Source organism: Atractosteus spatula, chromosome 2 (assembly GCF_055471065.1).
Source record: "Atractosteus spatula isolate fAtrSpa1 chromosome 2, fAtrSpa1.hap1, whole genome shotgun sequence".
NCBI lineage: Eukaryota > Metazoa > Chordata > Actinopteri > Semionotiformes > Lepisosteidae > Atractosteus > Atractosteus spatula.
The window spans coordinates 35563121-35582431 of record NC_142707.1 but is presented as its reverse complement, the minus strand read 5'-3'; the positions used below and the strand labels follow the sequence as shown (position 1 = coordinate 35582431).

The window sequence follows — 19311 nt, the reverse complement described above, 5'->3', positions numbered from 1 at the left end:
GTATGCAACAGGAGGATACATTTTATTATATTCAATCAATCCTGTGATACAGTATGTACTTACATTTCTTAGAATTTCCAAATTTAATTTTTTTTCTTGGTAAGAAAATGTTTATTAACCTCTTGCTTATAATTTGCAGGTTTCTCAGTCTTCAGACTATTTTGACATACGTTATGTGTATTTCACAACAGAGTATTAAATCAGTATACAGTATATGCATCTTCATAATCTTGAAATATTAACACAAAAGACTTCATTTTGCCATATATTTTATTATTTTAATAATTATTTCATCTTATCATAGGGTCTATATATTTAAGAGATGACAAATATAGCTTAAGTATTTGTATAAATGGCCAGAAATAGAACTGGTAATTACTTAATTACTGGTAATTAATTTTTTAAAATGACATTAACAAGAAAATAACTTTATAGACTGAGAGTGACCAACTAGTTTTCTAGATTTTGTTATAATATTAATATCAGCAAAATATATTAAGCATTGGTACAATACAATATTTAATGTTATCTGTTAGAGAAAGTGACATACAGGTATGTGGAATTTAAATATAATATGATTTAAACAGGGAAGCTTAATAAAGGAAATAATCTCACATAACATAACATCTTTGTATTAAAGAAGTGCTACAGACATATATTTTACTAGGATAATTCTTTAAGTGCACAGAAGCATTTTTACACTGAGCATTTCAACCTTATTCTAGACCCGAATTCATAAACATTCCCAGAAAATAACAAGTATAGGCATTCTGAATACCTTTCTTTAATATGTTGCCAAATCAGTAAAGTATGAATGTGCAATTCACAGCAAACAGAACTTACTGATGAGAAATAGTACTATGTTTATCATATACAATTAGTGGGTAAAAATGAATAGTTTGAACACCAGGGAAAATGTTCCAAAACTGGCTCAATATAATGAAAATCAATTGATGCTATGTAATGAAACAGTGAAATGGATACAGGCACTTGGGAATAGTGTCTATACATTATATACATTAAATCAGTGATACCAGAAAATACATACTGGAAAAACATTTTTAAACCCCTTCCTTTTAAACCAAGGATTTAAAAATTTTCAAATTACAAGTTTACTGAACATTTGGATTATTCCCCCTTTACGAATAGTTATCAGGATCCATTAGACTGACCAAAATGTGTGAATTTGTGTTGTTTGACAAGGAAACATATACTGTGAATTATAAATGTTATTTTAAGTCAAACAGTAAAATAACTACAGTTAAGTAAAAAGTAAATAAAAAAAATGTATTGTAATACTGCTTTGATATAATAAACAGTATCAAATGAGGAAAAGTTTAACACTAAAGCATTAATTCTGTTCTGTTTAGAGGCAGCTGTAAAAACTGATCCTATTTCAAAGTATCTGTGGGATTATGAGCTTGATGGCAAAGCTTGTTACTACTGAAACAGATAGTTCAGCTCATTCAACGGGTTCTAAACCTAGACCAAATTTTAAAGCAGCAAAAATGTAGGATATCTTCTAAATCACTGGTCTTTTCTCCATTGTTGACATCACATCTTTATGTGAAAACTTGGTAGTATAAATATAGAGATCAGAAGCAAGTAAACAGTGAAGAAAATCAAGAGGGAAAGCAGCAGCAGACATTCACAAACTGATTTGTTGCTTCTGAAAAAGCAATTAAATGAAGCTAATGACCAGCATCACTCATTCAGTAAGTTATCTTGTACACAGGGTCTCCAACTTGAAGGATTCCAGTTTTGTCAACGCTGTAACACTGTCCAAACAGTGGGGATGTTTTATAAATGCTCTTCTCTGATGGATCACACTGACGATAGCTACGTAAAGATACACATTAATCAAAATGACAAAAAAAACAATACGGTTAATAAAATGCAGATGACATTCAGAAATCTATGCCACTGTCTTGAACAAATTGTAAAAGAATACTTAATACAGCCTATTTGCAGATAGAAGAGCCTTTATATAATAATATCAACATTTACCAACTTTTTCTATTTTTTTTATTTTTATTTCTTATTACATGTACAGTGATGATATGCCTTGCAAAAGTTTTCAGACCTTTCTTATGGTTTTACATGTGAAATTATAGAATGATGCCAACAGTACATATTTTTTTAACTTAATCTTTTATGAATAGTAAATTATTAATGTTCAAACTGAAGACTTCTAAGGGCAAAATAGGTTCTTGACTTTTACTGTAAGACAACTAAAATACTGTATACTGAATGCACAAGTATTTAAACCTGTGAATTCAATTGGTAGAAGGAACTTTGGCAGTAATTACAGTTGCAGATCTCTTTGGGTAAGACTAACTTTTCACTTTGACTTGGTATGCTTTTTGCCCCTTCTTCTTGGCAGATTTGCTGAATCTCTCTGAAGTTGCTTGGGGATCACATATGGACAGCAGTTTTCAAGCCTTTTTGCCGATTGTCTCTCAGATGCAAGTAAGTGCTTTGATTGGGTCACTCAAGCACAATTTCTTATTCTTAAGCCACTCCAGTGTAGCTTTAGGCTTGTGCCTCTGGTCATTGTCCTGTTGAATTTTTCCACAATTTTGGATCTGAAGCAGGTTTTCTTCTAAGATTTCCCAGTACTCTGCTTCATCTACTGATTGTTCCCATCAATCTTGATAAGCTTCCCAGTCCCCCATAACAAGGACCTTATTCTTTGTCCCAGTTTTAGTTCTGAAGCAGGTTTTTCTCTACAATTGGCCAAAACGCTGTACCATCTATGTTCCCATCAATCTGACAAGCAGAACTATAACATATTGCTGCCACCACTGTGCTTCATAGTAGGGATGTTGTTGATGCACTATGTTGGGTCTGAGTCAGTTGTAATGCTTTGCAAAAATGTTCCAATTTTGTCTTCTCTGACTACAAAACCTTTTGCATTATCACTTTATTCTTTGTCTCAGTTTTAGTTCTGAAGTAGGTTGCTCTCTAGAATTGGCCAAAACACCGTACCATCTATGTTCCCATCAATCCTGACAAGCAGAACTATAACATGATGCTGCCACCTCCATGCTTGATAGGTAGTGATAGCGAGGGTAAAGACTGAGGGTAATGATATAAATCATGCAGTATTACAAATGTGAGCAGTATTGCTTACTGTTTGTGCTTCTTTGCAAACCCTAAGTTGATCTGAAAGGTCCTTGGTTTTCATGGTTTGAATACCTATGCAATTATGACTCTTCTATTTTTCTTTTATATTATTTATTTACTTATTTTTCCTTTTAAACATGTGAACGGTAATCCCTCATTCATCATCAAAGCTTAATTCATTCATCAAAAACTGCTCAAAAGATTGAATAACAGAAATTTAATTCCCATTACGTCCCATGTTAAACTGACTGGTTCCAGAACTCAAAAATGTTCCCTCAAACACACAAACTTCACCTTAAAACAGAACAGAACAGTACCTAAGGTATAAAAAATAATACACGCAGTTAATTATTCAAGTAACACCCTTAAATTCATTATTCAATGCAAATCAATAACACTCCTCATCATTTACAGTTCAATACAGTAGTTACACTACTACAGTCGGTAGCAAATGCTTTTGCAAGGCACTGTATACACTGCTTTACAGAAGTCTTTCAAATTTTAATTTATTTTCAAATTTAATTTGTAAATATGATAGATTAACTACTGTGATCAGGTTTTAGAAGATTTTGACTGATGTGATTAAAGTTGCTTAAATGACAAGCTTTATTTCTTCTTACCCAAACGAAGCTGTACTAAACCAAGTTGTTATAATAAAACAATACAGTAGTGAAACATAAGCATAAACTTACATTGTATTTAACAAAATATATATATGAAGAAAACCAATACTGAGGCACCTTACCAAAAATCAACAGTAAAGGGTATAATTTAGTGTTTTCCTTTTAAGGCTTATTTTGTTACAAATGTAGACATCTTTAGTGAATATTAATAATAAAGAATAGCTTTATTAACCCAGATACATAGAAAATTTACTTATTATGACTGATGCATAAAGACTTCGTCAAACATTTTTATTTTATTATTAAATTTTGATTATCACATTTAAAATATATATATATTAAAGATGCAGCAATTAATTCTACTTGTTTTATGTTAATTATAAGATATATCAAGGAAATGTCAATAAATAAATGAAGGAAAATGATTATAGACATACACTTCTAATTTTATCAGTTAACATGTATTTCTGACGGTTCTTATTTACAGGTTTGTTGTTAACTTTACATGGCACCATGCTTATTTTAGCTTTGTCCCTACCTTTTTGCTGGATCAGAACACTGTTGCTAGACAATTTAAAGTGGGGTTCCATTTTTACTAGGGAAGAAAGCTCTAGTGATCACTGTAAGAGCTTTAAGAAATATGAGGAAATCTAAAGAACAACATATCCCTCAAGTTTTGCCTAGATGGGCCACACTTATTCCTGTTTTCCAGTGTTCAGGCATTTGAAGTCTATTTGAAGAGAGTCTATATCCTGATTCTCTAATAAACCATTCTGAATTTGACCTATTTGTGAAGCATACTTAAAGACAGGATTATTCATAACCTTACAAATATAGTTCTTAAATGTTTCTCAACATTTAGAAGAAATAAAACACCATTTTATTAAGTACTGTGATGTATTAAATGATAATCGAAATGAAACAAAACAAAATCAATATTCCAACTGTACAAAGGTACCACAACAAAAGAATTACTCGATTAAGAACTTCCAATAATCAGGAATGAAAATCATTATTAGTACTGTATCTACAAACAAATCTCATTAATCAAAAGATTTTCTCAATAAAAATTAATTGTAAATACCTTTTGAGGGTTTCCAGAGGTTCCTTTCGATCAAAGACGCCTGTTTCAGGATCTACAGTTACGAACATGCACCTGAGAAAATCAGATAATGGTTAAATTTCACACCACTAGGGACATGTATAACTAGGCTGTCTTTCAGCTCAAAGTCTTTTAATATCACTAGGAAATGAACTAATGTGTTTTAATTTTTTAAAAAAGTGTTAGAAACTAGTTTCTAAGTAATGTTCCGCTTTTCTGAATATCTTCAAATTCTGCTTCATGAAAAATATAAATTGGTTAGCCAAGCCACTGAATCATAAGTTTTGTAAACCTTTCAGTAACATAATATAAAAATGTAATGTTCCAGCTATTCTAGTGAGCCATTTAAAAACACATCAATAAATCATGAAGGAATCTGCCCTTTACTGCTATAACAACATCAATTTTAGAAAGTTTTGAGCAAATCTGATACAACAAGCTTTGCTTTTGTAACTCCTGGTTACAACTTCTGGCACCTGGTATTTTTGTACTAATATAATTTGGTAGTTTTAACAAACTTTGCTCCCAGTTTTATTTCTTTTTTATAAACCGATTTTCAGCTTTCTTTTCCATTATTTAAATGGAAAAGATAAATACTAGTTCAGTAGTTAATATGCATGTACTATAAATATATCTACTATAGTCTCTATATTAATTACAAGTTAAAAAAAAATTACCTCCCACAGGCCATCACTCGATAAAGACTCACACTGCCAATCTGTATTTCTTTCCAAGAGTCCTTTAAAATCACACAAACAAGGACAAACAGGATAAAAAAAGGATAAACAGGCCGAAGTGGCTGCTCGCTGCAATTTCTGCACATTCAGAAGAAAGTTACATTATAAAAAGGATGAAAGCTCTCAATTCCCCTAATATTTCATTTACATCTTCATAGGAACAGCCATAGTGGGAATACAGTATAAATACAAAGGCAAGCAGAACTAAAACTGATTTATTTACAAAGTCCATGGGCCACCTTCCACCCAGCAATGAAGAAATAGTAGGATAAAAGATAGGATAACCTATTTTATTGTTATAAAATACGATATTTAATTTTAAACAAAAGAGTTATATGGTTTCTGTGGTGTCCAAACTATGTCTAGCTATGTGGAGACCTAATTTTAATTAACAATGAAAAATATTTTGCTTTGACACATTCATAAGCAAGTACATAAAAAGTAACCACTTTCAGAACCAAAATTCTTTAGTATCCCAATCAATGGCTGTAAATGCACTGGTTGGTAGAAATCAGGTTTCCCCTTTTCAGCTGAGGAAATGTGAAAGAATGAAAAAAAAAGAAAATGTTTACTTTTTGAAAACAAGTGTTTTCTGACTGCAAAAGCAAATTGCCAATGGTGAATGTTTGATGTAACTTTGCCCCCTAGTGATAACAGCAAAAATAGCAGTCAAGAATAAGGATGAACTTCACTTCCAAAAGCGTATTCTTTTCAGGGCCCACCATACTTCACTTATTATTCCAGCATTGCTATATTCTCTATATAATTTGTTCTTTCTTTCAGATGAAGAGTTTTGTTCTTTCTTTCAGATAAAGAAGAAAGCAAGTTCCATCAACTCCTTAAAAGCTCCAACTGTAAAAGAAGCTGGTTAAATAATACACTCCTCAATTTTAGCTGTACTTTAATTTTTAAAATAGAAACTTTGATACATTTTGAAACTTTTATCTAACAAAACAGTCTGAAGATGTTTGTAAGCAGTTGTTTGCATAATGTACAAGGGGACAGAGTGCAAAGCAGCATCAGTGTGTGGGCTGCAAAGCAACAAACAGATGTTAATTCCACACTGAATGGTTTAAGCTGTGGAGCATTCTTCATGTTCTTAACACACCTAAGAGAAAAATTGTGTACTTTGCTTTATTTCTAGCATGGATTTAACCATTACCTTTTTCTCTGTGAAGTACAAGCCCGCAAATAATTTGCTAATGCCCAAGATATTTCTAAACAAAGTACTCCTACCCTAATGGGTTACTCTTTTTTTAAAACCCCCCAATAAACAATTGTTTATTTCAGCTAGGACAACTTTCAACTATCTTAATCGTGAATGCAGTTTAAAGACCATGCTATGATACAGTGGCAGAGATATCAACCATTATGGACCATAAAGATATTTAAGAAAATACTGAACTTAGAGAATAATTACCTCTGCGTAGGGTTCACATCCAGAGACGACAATACTAGGCCTGAAGTTTGCAATTCCAACCTTCCGCTCAAGCCTGGTGTTCAGGTCCTCTACAGAGGTCTCTGACAGCAACATGATAGGGCTGACATCTGGATACACAACCTGAGCCCACAATACCGTTGTTTAGTTTGCAAGTGAAGGATTGTTTTTATATATCTTTTATATAAGACCATGATAATCTCAATTTATTGCAATTATAACACTTGGAACCTTATGCCTGTACTTTCTTTGTAACCCAGAGGTAACTTGAAGCACCAATGTGTAAAAAGGTGTTTGTGTTTAAAATACCACTTTTGTTAGCAATATGTCCTTGTAACTGTTACATAATTCGTCAACTGCAGGTAGCTACAAATTCAGTTTGTGATAACAGAAAGGCGAGAAAGGAAAGTCATCCAGCTGCTGGAAGAATGGGCTGCGTGGGAATGAGAACTGTCATTTCTGTTATCTGTCTATAAAGAGAGTTCTGACCAGGGAAACTGACAGAGAAGGAAAAAATACAGAAAAACTTTTTCTTCCTCTCATGCTGCTGTATGGTGCCTTAACTCCAGCTGAAATAGAGGCATGATGATTTCTTCAACTCTGTAGCCTGGACTCTAATTCTTGTCCTGGTCTGCCTTCAGTGAGGTAGAACAAGCTCCCTGACTTCAGGGATCTTTTACAGTACCTTATCATGGGGTCTGAAGAGCTTCTCTGTTTCACAGGGCCTCCTCGGCTTCATCCCAGGCTCAAACTGCACCAGGCGAAATATCTTCCCGCTGGCCAGGTAGCGGGAAATCCAGGCAGACACCACCTCTCCACAATCTCTGCCTTGAATATCAGAGCCCCACACTCTGAAAGATACAATAACAGTGCCTCACCAAATCTGAAAAATGTTCAAAGAGTAATTTCACGTGTCTCTGTCCAAGACATGTTCCCCCAGTGTAAAGTAACACTAAGCAGTTCAGTATTATAGCTAGTCAGCGTCTGTGAGTGCACTGGATGCACAGAAATATGAAAAGGCATGATCTATGCATGTGCACACTTTATATCTAATGAAACATATCCAAGAACTTACAAATACTTCAGCCTCAACACATTCACATGACTGTTCAGGTTTCTTACGCCACTTATTTCTTTTCCTCTTAAGTGTGGGGGATCTTATGAGCAAAGTTTTCATATCTAAAAGAACTATGTGTTTTAAACCTGACGTAATCAACAAAGCTCGCTTCTCTTTTCTGGTGTATTTTAACAACACTGAGTAAAATGACACACAACTGCCTAACGCGAGAAAAACAGCTCCTGTAGACATCACCAGAAACTTTTTAAAAAAAGACTTTCCAACTATGGGTGGAGCTTCCGATCTTTTGCACCTATGGGATTTTAGTATTTTCTGCATTGATGGAGAAAAATCTAAAAAAAGAATGAATACAGTGTTAGGAAATGTGCATCAAAGAAGTAGCATTAACCAAATTGAGTAAGTGTTAATGCATAAACCCTTTATTAATCATTGATTAATTATTATGGACTCAGATCTTTTCAACTGAATCATTCAGAGGTGCAGCTACAGCAGCATGATCATCTACAGCTGTGGAGATGCAAAACTCACTCGCAGTTAAGCAGAAAAATAAATGGATTGTATGCACACAAGCATGTAGATTTACATTAGAAGCAAAAGCATTAGCAATACATGAAAAACGTGGTGGGAAAGATTAAGATGGAGGTCATATTTAGGGTCAAGTTGGGACAGCTGGTAGTAAAAAAAACTGGACATCTGCTACAGGTAACTATAAACTGAAAATAAAATCTGATGCATGATGCAGCTGACACACATTTACATTCTTCTGATTTGAAAAATTTGGTTCACGAACGTGAGATTGTTCATGATTTAAATCTGGCTTCATTCCCAGGACAACATGAGTCATGAGAGAATTACACAGCTGAGACACTACACATTTGGATGTTAAACACACTGCTTAGAGCCAAACTAAAAATAATTATTTCTAAAAAATAACTTAATACTGTCAAACAGGGACAATTTATAGTGCAAAAGGAATTTTTCATTGTTTACTTGAGCTACATTTTATTTTTATTGCTTTTTATTGAGATCCCAGCTGTAATTCAACATTGTGTGTGTGAAGGACCCAGATGTTCAACACAGATTTGATGGTGTGCTTAGTGCTCCTCACAATGCAATATTCTAATGAATTACTGTTCATTACAAGCTAATGAACCTAGGACACATTTTCACCTTTTGGAGTGAAATAAATGTGACCTGTCACAAAGATAGTATTTAAAAGAGGGCCTTATATAATAAGTTTTAAACATCTCAACTTGCAAGCAGCACATACAATGTGTAGTAAAGGTATTCACCCCCTTCCAATGATGTTTCATTTTGTTGATGTTTCAATGATGTATACATAATTCCTTTAGTGAACATTAAGCAAAACAATAATGCACAAATTCAACACTTTTGGGTGAAAGAAGTAGAGGCCCTGCACCCAAATGAAGAACAAAAATCAATTGTTATCAAGTTTCATTGTGCTAGGTTTTATTTAATGTATTTATAGTTGTGTAATATATATTAAATCAAATATTTATTACAAATTGCAATTTGAAAGCAACAGCTCCTCAATTTAAAACACAATAACAGTAAAGAATTCAATAACAGTTCAATAGCTCAGGGATCTGGGAGGAATAAAGTTGACTGCTCTGCTTGTACAGCTGTTGACAGGACATCTCTCAGATTAAGAAGCCAGAGCATGAAAGTGTAGGAAGCAGTGAGTCACAATGATGTGTTGAGCTTCTTTCTTCACCAAGGAGAAAAATCCTTTCCCTGTCCTTTCCCACCATAGAAGATGTTCCATTGTTCCCAGGTTTTCTTTCCAATCAATCTCTTGCATGGCAAAGAAACTGTTTACTGTTTCAAGCATGTCTGAAGCATTTCTGATTGTTGGAAAAGGTTTATTAAAAAAACTCTTCCTTTACAGTACCGGTGTCCACATACCACATAAAATTCAGTATATTCAAAGATATGCAAGCAATCTGAGAATCAATAACGTCGTTTGACAAAGAAACTTCCTCAATCTTCTTTTGCTGTTCTTTGCCACATACAGTACCAGCTTAACCATTTCCATGGCACAAGGCTTGACTAAAGTCTCTCCCAATTGTGTGCAGTTATTTTTTGCAATCAAAAATGCAACTTTGGAAGATGCTTGAAGACATGATTTTTGTACTGGAGGAAATCCACATTCCAGCAAAGTTCCTGGTGTGCACATACATCTTTTCTGCAGAAACACCTCAAAATTGATACATTCCGAAGGTGAAAAAAAGAAATTTCAGCATTGATAGTTTCATGTTGACATTGCAAAACAAATTTGCCACATAAGAAGCACTTAGACCTCTGTATGCCATGATGATCTACGAAGAATGTGAAGGCAAAAGATATGTAGATTTGATTAAATTCCTCTTCTTCGACATCACAATTTATTTTAAACCTAGGGGTGTGATAAAACATTTAAAGTTTTATTAAACACTTTATGGTTAAGTTCTATTTACCACATGTCACTCTCAAAAGTGTAAACCAGTAACCATGAAGTTCCCACAATCTAATATGTGTAACAGAACCAACCAAAGATCATTTCACATTGAAATGTTATTTATACACAGTCTATACAGGAGGAAATTGGTTATAACAGGTTGCAGATTCCTATTATACACCACTTAAATACCACACATACTGTGTCCTCCTTATATCATCTCTGCTGGAAACCATTAGAAATGCAAGGCTCATCTTATTACTTGGCCAAAAAGCTGGAATTTAAGAAATCCTTTTTGTTGTGGCTTTTTCAAGACTAAATCATATATCAAAACAAAGCTCAAACTGAAAGCCAAATGAGTTCATTGCTAATGAAAAAATACATTGGGATGCTAGACAACTGTTTGACACGAACACTTCTTTATAACAGTCTCACTTGTTGTGGCAGCTCTTTCTGTGCTACAGAATCTATATTTCCAAGCTTTCGTAGTTAAAAAAGGACATACATATTAAACGTAGAGACCCACAAACCTGCAGTTAAATACCGGATTATTTTTATCCTGCTTCAGGGGGATTTTCAGCTCCTCCATGTCTGGGGCATTCAGACACAAATGTCCGCTGTCACAGGTAGCCGATATCAACACTAGCCGAGGTTCCTGCCGGCCTGTCACCTGGTGGCCATCTTCTGTAATCACCAACCAATTCCTGCATTGAAGAAGTTGGGGGGAAAAAAAAGGTTGATTCTAAAATTCTTCACATCCATCAATTTTCTAATCACTTTATCTAATTCAGAGTTGTGGGGCAGGAACCTATCTTGGCAAGCAATGGGTGCAAGGCAGGGTGCACCCATTACAGTACACAAACCACAGACAAAGACATGTACTCACATTAATACTGGGACCAATCATCCCAAAAGCCAATAAACCTACTAGTATGTCTTTGGACTGTGGGAGCAAACTGGAGCAGATGGAGAAAACCCACATGAACATGGGGAAAACACACTTTCCTTTTCATGTGGGGAACAAACTACACACAGACAGCACCCCAGGAGTTGAACCCAGGGCCCCAGCTTGGGAAGGCAGCAATGCTAACCATTTCAGCACTGTGCTGCCCAAAATTGTGAACATTTCCAAAGCAAAGCTCTTCATAAAAAAAATCATAAAAAAAAGAGACAAAATTTCTCAAATTTCTTCCAAGTGGCTTCTTTACAGGTTTATGCAACTCAGTCATTTTAAGAGTATTCACACCTATTCCAAGGTATGCATTAATGTGCGATCTCACTATTGGCTTGTAGCATTGAAAATGCTAAAAATGTTTGATACAGAGCAAAACAGAAGCAGTTGTCTTACAATGTGAAGGTATACAGCTTGAAAAAAAGTATACTTTACAAAAGTATTCACAAAATTCATAACCACAAAATACAATTTTGCTAAATCCAAGGCTGATTTTTTTTTTAATTTGCTGCCTAGAAAGCTCCAGAGGATCACATGTAACAGACTGTAAAAACAAGAATGTTCTACATAATACAAATTATGCAATTCAAAGGGACTCATAGTGTGGGTATGCTATCACTGCTTTACAATATTTTGGTTTCTAGAAAAAAAACTATCGCCCTGTTATAATGTAGAAACATTAGAAATCATTATCACATGCTGTACACCTACAGATGCATCCTTTCAGAAAGCATGGTAAAACCCCATACTGCACGAAATTATCTGCAGATTAGCATGTTAGACCGCAGTATGTGATTGGCTGGTCAAAATGACAGGCGGCACTCATGGTGCATTGGTTGTTACTGAAACGATTGCTTCATTTAATCTCTTTACTGTGCATGTTTAAATCTGCTTAATATTGAATATCAATATGGAATTTTACAACTAAAGGGACATTTTGGTAGCTGAGCACAAAAATTACAGGAGCAAATGTCTCTGAACATCATTAATGCTATTAATTTAGGAATATAAACTTTATGTAAACTGTATATGGCCGGTATTGGTAGTTTAAATAAAAAATACACACCAGTATTCCACTTTCTTCATAAACATTTTAAGCATCAAAGTCTTTCATTCGGTTGCTTACTGTGGTTATTTTGGAAAGGTTTTTATGTGCTCCTTATGACTATATTAAGTTTATAGACGTTATAAAAAAGTTATAATGTTTTAACCTTTTCTATGAATACTTGTGCCCCTTATCGCAGTAAAAAAAGCATTTTTTAGAATTTGATTAATAGGCTCAAATTACCTCAAAAATATCTCAAATTATTATCATAGTCCACTTTCTTTGTAAACATCTGCATCAATTTGACTCATTCACCCATGATTACTTGGAAACATTTTGCCTGCCCTTTTCAGTTATAGCTTAACTTAATATCAAGCGACGCGGTGGTGTAATGGCTTTGGCGTGTGACTTGCATGCTGGAGGTCGGCGGTCTGAACCCCACTCCTGGCCTGAGCTTTCTTTTAACAAATAAACATTTCTTTCAGAAATTAAAATAGTAAATATTATGGAAACTATATTGAATATTTTGGTATTTCTGAAAATCCCTCTGTATTTCTTGTTTTCACACAGATAAGAATAAACTACAAATCTTTTCACAGGCGGGAAGATGTTCTGTGCTCTTACCACAGTATGCATTGTTACATCTTTAAGCATCAGTTGAAGCATTCCGAAGTCTGTCAAAATCGTAAAAAATGTTACCAACTATTACTGTACCTATCCTGGATAAAGTGGTTAGAAAATAGGTAGATTTACACTTGTAAAAAATGTTCCAATTTTAATGTAATACGGAAGATATTTTTAATAATAAATGACCTTGGACGGTCTTTAAACTGAAGATTTATAAAGGAGACACGTTGTGTCTTTTCTTTTCAGAAGCTCCGTACTTCTCACAAAGGATAGGAGTGTTAATACCCCGCTGCGTAATGTTATGTAGAATAGACAGTTCTGGGGGATTGGAAGGAATTTTCAGTAGTCTCTGTTGTCACTGTTGCTGTTTAACTTAAGGCAACCAGCAATTAAATGTCCTGTTTTTTCTTAACACTCATTTTTCCATATTGTAGTTTTAAAACTTGAACAAAGACATGCCACAAACAGTGTGATGTTGTATAGTTTTAAAGCCACTACAGTATAGCTTGTGGGAAATACAGTTATTTGTACTGCATCAAAGCTTAACTCATTCAGAGCACTCGACATTACAAACTATGGAGTTAAAAGGAACATGTCAAAATAATCACGAACGACTTGAGGGATTCGATAATAATAGAGAAATCATAACAATAACCCTGAGATGTTTCGTGCTAATCATGCAATCCAACTGAAAGAAGGGCACTTAAATCAACAAGAAAAGACTTAATATATATATATAAATCGGTTAAAAACACTTTTTATGCACGAAAAACAGGTGGTTTTTCTTCCGTGCGATCAGCTTAGAGTCTTTGTGTAAGCTGTAAATTCTTTTAACTTCTTAATTAAACATTTTCAACACTTTAATTTTGTAAACGCTATAAGCGTTCCATACAGAAATAAAATCATGTTTTCATCAGGTGTTAAGCAGATTAGCAGGTTGCTGACAACATAGCACAGTCCACTAACCGTAAAGACCATTCTACAGCTTCTATTTTTTAAAAACATTTAGGAACCTTTTAATCTATACAAATACCACAGACTATTCTCAATTGTTTTTTTCTGAATGTCACACTTAGTTCAATATTTTATTTACATCTAAATAAGAAAGTCATAAGAAAGTCATAAACTATTAGTAATCAATAATACTACAGTAAAAGTCGCAATGTAATAATTTGTGCACTTCTTCCATATCTTGTAAAAACATTAATTTACAAGAATTTGTTCAAATATACGTTGAAACTTACTATGACAAAATAAGTAAAATACAAACTTATAAAGAAAAAAAATGAAGGTAAAATATAATTTGAAATTAAGACAGGATACACTTTTTTCTGTGTCTCTTCCAACTCTCTCTCACCTGACTTGATTTGGATACAGAATGATTAAAAATGGGAGGGAATGTTTCGTGCCAGTCAGTGCATTATCATCTCGCACCAGAGGGAAGGAAAAAAGCCGGTAGGGCTTGTCATTTATTTCAGTCTCCTTCACTCTGCCCAGTGATATAACTTTTATATAAACAAGATCTAGTACCTGGTTAAATTTAAAAAAAAAACTTATTTTGAATTAATCAAATCCCAGGTGTGAGTTCATAAAGCAAGAATTATGTACTATCCATACGTAACACCTGACCATCTACTGTAAAGCGTTCAGTGCTTTGTTTGTGTATATCCCCATCGCAGCGGGGGCAGGTTGTGTGGGGAAACATTTATGCTGTAATTGAATTGTGGTTCTGTATTCTTCACACCTGAAACTGTTTTCTTTGAAACCGTTTTCTTCCCTCTTTAGCTGATCTTTTGCAGCCTACGCAGCCTACGCATGCTTACACAGCTACCTACGTGAATTCTCGTTTTTGACTTAGAAAGTTTTAGAGAACTTTACAACCATTTTTATTTTCAACAAATTGTAAATATGATGTTTACATAGGCAATTTTATTAATTTTTCACTTAAGCATATGGAGGAGTGTAAACTGTCAATGAGAGCTCCCTCCTCCCTTCCCCCCACGGACAGACTGATAAAACAATTGGGAAGTGTTAAGTATCCAGCCATTGTAAAGGGTTCAACTGCAACAGCCACAAATAAATAAAAAATAAACTTTTTTCTCTCCTGATGGTAACTGTAACAAATTGTCATGTTTCACATTCTTGCGAAACAATCATGACATTCTCATCCGATCAAAGGTTTGATGTTTCTTTTATTTTGAAACCGTGATCTTGACATGCAGGTGTGAAGTAGAGTTAACAGCTTCAGATTTAAAAGGTTATTAATAATATCTTCTGTGTCACATCAACATTAGAATTTTCTTACAAGTGTAAAAGATGTGATACACAACATGTCTCCTCTATAACTCTTCAGTTTACAGAGAAATTCCACCAGAGCCTCACAACATTGTCCAATAATACTGTTATTGTGTCTAATTTCCGTGGAGTAACCCTGTTACAAAAGTGAATAGCGCATCGGTCCTTGACTATGGTTAAACAGTATGTACGGTGGAGTTTCAGCGTTCGCTTTTCTGTAATCTATACATAACCGTGACGTCTCATCAATGTTTGGTACCCATAAACAGGGGGGCTTCACAGACTTCCTTCTTTGAACTCAACTGCGCTCCAGTAAATAATGTAGTTTATCACCTTCCCCAATGCTTCTTGTTTAGCAGGATTTGCATGATAAGGACATTGTTTAATGGGGATGACATTACCCATGTCTATATCACTGTACGACACAGGTTTGAGTCGGAGTGTCTGTTAATAAAACAGAGCGCCTTCCAATACATATAACTACTGCATGATTTCTTTATCTGTTTCAACTAAATTAGGGAAATCAAATCGGTCAGAATCTCAGAGTGCCAATTGTAAAATAACCCTTCTTCCCTCCTTTGTTTAACTTAAAGAATTTCGTGAAGAAATCCTTAATCACAAAACCATCACTTAATTTATCCAGATACACAAATTCATGCCAGAGCCAACAACAAGCTATAATAGTGGACTATTTTTATGTATTTATTCAATAAGAAACAAACCGAAAGTAATACTCTGATCGCACTTTGAACCATTGGGTGCAGTGCTTTGTCCATTACCACTACAAGGACAATAAACGTTTTTTAAAAAGAAACGGATGTCAAAATGTTTCCGAAATGTCCACCTGTGATATTTTAGCTGCTTAGTTACACGATTCCATATTCATATAACTATCAAGTGATGTTAAATCACTGCAACATTTATCTTTTTACAATAACAGCAAGTGGTGTCCTTACTACGTTTTCTTAGAAAAGGATAAAACGTTATAACTTTTTATGAAGTACAGAATATAAGCTTAATGATGTTAGACCAAGCACGTTAAAACCAGAACCCACTGTAAATGACCAGGTTAAAGACTTTGATGCATAAAATATTTATGCATAATTAAATTATTTATGATGAAGGTGGAAGGTTGTGTACTTTTGTCCAACTGAGCAATCTTGCTTTTATAAAATATACTGACTTTTTAATGTTTAACATGCTGTAATACACAGTTTAAAATTATTAAAAGTCTAAACAGTATACAACTTAAATGGAAAAAGACTGTCGCTCAGCAGTGACCGGGATTCGAAACTGGGCGTTTTCTGGCGACAGCTTAAATGCTGTACATGAGACGTTAAGCTTTATTATCTCCACCTGGCGGTTTTACAAGGTACTATTATCCTATTTTAAAAAAAAACACGCAATATGTTGCGTTATGAAGCGGTATGTTGCACAATGTCCACTAACGCAGCGTACCTTGCTCATTTTGAATGGCTGGATCTGTACAGCCATGTGTACAGTGTCTTCACACAAAGCTAATCTGAAAACGTACACATTGCTGTTGAAGTTGTACCATTTATTCCGTAATCCCAGATAGCTGTTCTCACTGTCTCCACAAGCACAGGTTCCACCCATCTCTTTGGGATGGTCACAAACCAAACCATGGTCATTTTGTTGCAGACAATCAATGTTGATAATTTGTTAATTTTGCTGGCACAAGGTTCTGAAAACCTGAATTCCTGACACCCTAACCCATTCAGAAACATCTGAGATGCACCAGAATGAATCACTACAGAAACAAACACCAGACCGGATCAGTCATACATACAATTTTTACGTCTCTCTTAATTGGACCGGCAAGCAGGTTAGAGTCTGGAGGAAAAAAAGTGAACACTTCCAACATTTCCTGCTAAATCATTTTCAGAACAAGGCAGGTAATAGATATAAATAACAGAAAATAATCAGAATAATGTGAATGATCATCCTTCAGTACATCCAATACAACACTCTCTCTGCTAAGAAACCAGGATGAAACCTTCCATAGCAAGATCTCATGTAGATGGGTATGCACCTAATTATCCACTCAGCAAATAACTTTATCAAAGATGATTGATATAAAATAAGGCAAACACCATCATTGACTTGTCTAAGGAGGCCATAACGAGAGGGATAAGTCAGGCTATGGGATACCTCAAATTGAAACCCAGTGTGGTATGGTGGCATGATGGCTGCCTCATAGCACTTGATTCCTGGCCTCAATTGCAGACTGGGGTGCCCACTGTAGAGTTCACATGGCTCTGTGGGTTTTTCACCACAGTGCAAAGACATGCCATCTAGGTCATCTTGTGAGTTGTATGCTCTCTGTGACTAATGGCACTAATGTTCCATCCAATATGTATCTTGCATTTTGCCTGACCATACAATGCATTTTTCCTTGGTTAGGCTCTGGCTCATCACAGCCCTGTATGGATGGACAGATTTTACTATGAATTCCAGGTCTTAAAAATTAAATTATAGATGCTGAAATGACATACAATCTCTGTCTGGTTTGCAGCCAACAGTTCTGTAGGACCTTTATAAAAGAGAAGAGGACAGGAATTGGACTCCAACAAGCTGACACTGTGGTTAGCATGCCTTCACTACAAACACTTACTGTACAATGCAATGAACTACAAACAGACCTCACCTCCTTTGCAATGCACCCTATACATATGCTGAATTATTGACCTGGTCTTTAGGGAAGAGCCTCCGACTGTATCACTACAACACTTGCTGGAAATATAAATTTGTCCGACTTAGTTCCACAACCAATTTTGCATAATTTATTAAATCAGGGATCTCACTTTCTGTGGCAGCCGTTGAACACATTATTGAATTTAAAATAATAACTTTAGAGATGCACACATCACACGTAATATGCGCATACTTATTAAACAAATCTGCCAGAATGGATTCCAAATGTTCAGTTTCAAATTTCATGTGTACAGTGCAGGTATTGAATTATTTTTTTTCAAATACGTTTGTGGTTTAAATAACACTGCTTCAGCTTTGAAAATTACAGTGGTGAGTTTTAAGAAACGAATTAAACGATTGCTAAAGACAGCAGTTACGTTTGCATCAAATAAGTGAATTTTCATATAAAACCAAATAATAATACATCAAAACGGAAATAAAACAGTTTCGTGCAAGTTTATCGAAAACAAGAAATGTTAAACAACCGTTTTGTCACGTATTCTATCCCAAATACCCTAGTTCATTAGAAAACTCTTATAAATTGGCATATTTTAAATTATAGCTTTCACACAGTAAACATATTACATACAGTAATTTTGGTTAATTTCACCAAGTCATTAAGTGTGAGCTTAGCAAGACTGTTCAATAATTCCAATATTATACTAAAGCATCAATATCTCCTGCTGGATCTCTACTTACCTATCTTTAAGTTCACCGTATTTCAGGCCCATTTCCAGGCACTCAGCTCTAACCGCACTAACTCCTTTGCAGGACTTAATGGGATAAATCAAAAGCTGAGATACAACGCCAACGCGAGTAAGTGTTTTCTGCCTTTTCTTTAAAGAATATTTTAGAGCAAGTCCAAAACCTATTGCACCCAGTCCCACACCTGCAGTGTAAAGCAAAGCTTTTTTGTTTGAAGTTAAATTGACAATCAGGTCTGCGATTCGATCCATTTTGTATTTCACTTTAAACTTTAGCCTCCGTGTTATAAATTCGGACTTTACTCATCAACCGAAACTACCAAACATTGCACTCAGGCAGACAGCTGGTATACTTTTAATTTGAAGGCACTACAGATCAAATAACAAGTGTTACAACAAATTTTGTCGATG

General features: G+C 34.7%; 1 protein-coding gene across 1 annotated transcript; it reads right to left on the bottom strand.

The window, feature by feature from the left end:
- Window positions 1-256: 256 nt before the first annotated feature.
- On the bottom strand, window positions 257-19311 carry marc1 (mitochondrial amidoxime reducing component 1). Its single transcript, XM_088909191.1, has 7 exons — window positions 18896-19311; window positions 11093-11266; window positions 7712-7877; window positions 7009-7149; window positions 5529-5590; window positions 4834-4905; window positions 257-1839 (listed from the first exon to the last, which is right to left on the bottom strand). The coding sequence occupies exons 1-7, from the start codon at window positions 19150-19152 to the stop codon at window positions 1713-1715; spliced, it is 999 nt and encodes a 332-aa protein (XP_088765317.1). The 5' UTR covers window positions 19153-19311; the 3' UTR covers window positions 257-1712.

Bases quoted from the DNA above. Each gene is read 5' to 3' on its own strand.
- marc1 (XM_088909191.1), bottom strand. From the start codon at position 19,152: ATGGATCGAATCGCAGACCTGATTGTCAATTTAACTTCAAACAAAAAA. The intron at 11,267-18,895 runs GTAAGTAGAGAT...TCTTCAATGCAG, and splicing joins TACGGTGAACTTAAAGATAG to GAATTGGTTGGTGATTACAG. The intron at 5,591-7,008 runs GTAATTATTCTC...GTGATTTTAAAG, and splicing joins GATGTGAACCCTACGCAGAG to GACTCTTGGAAAGAAATACA.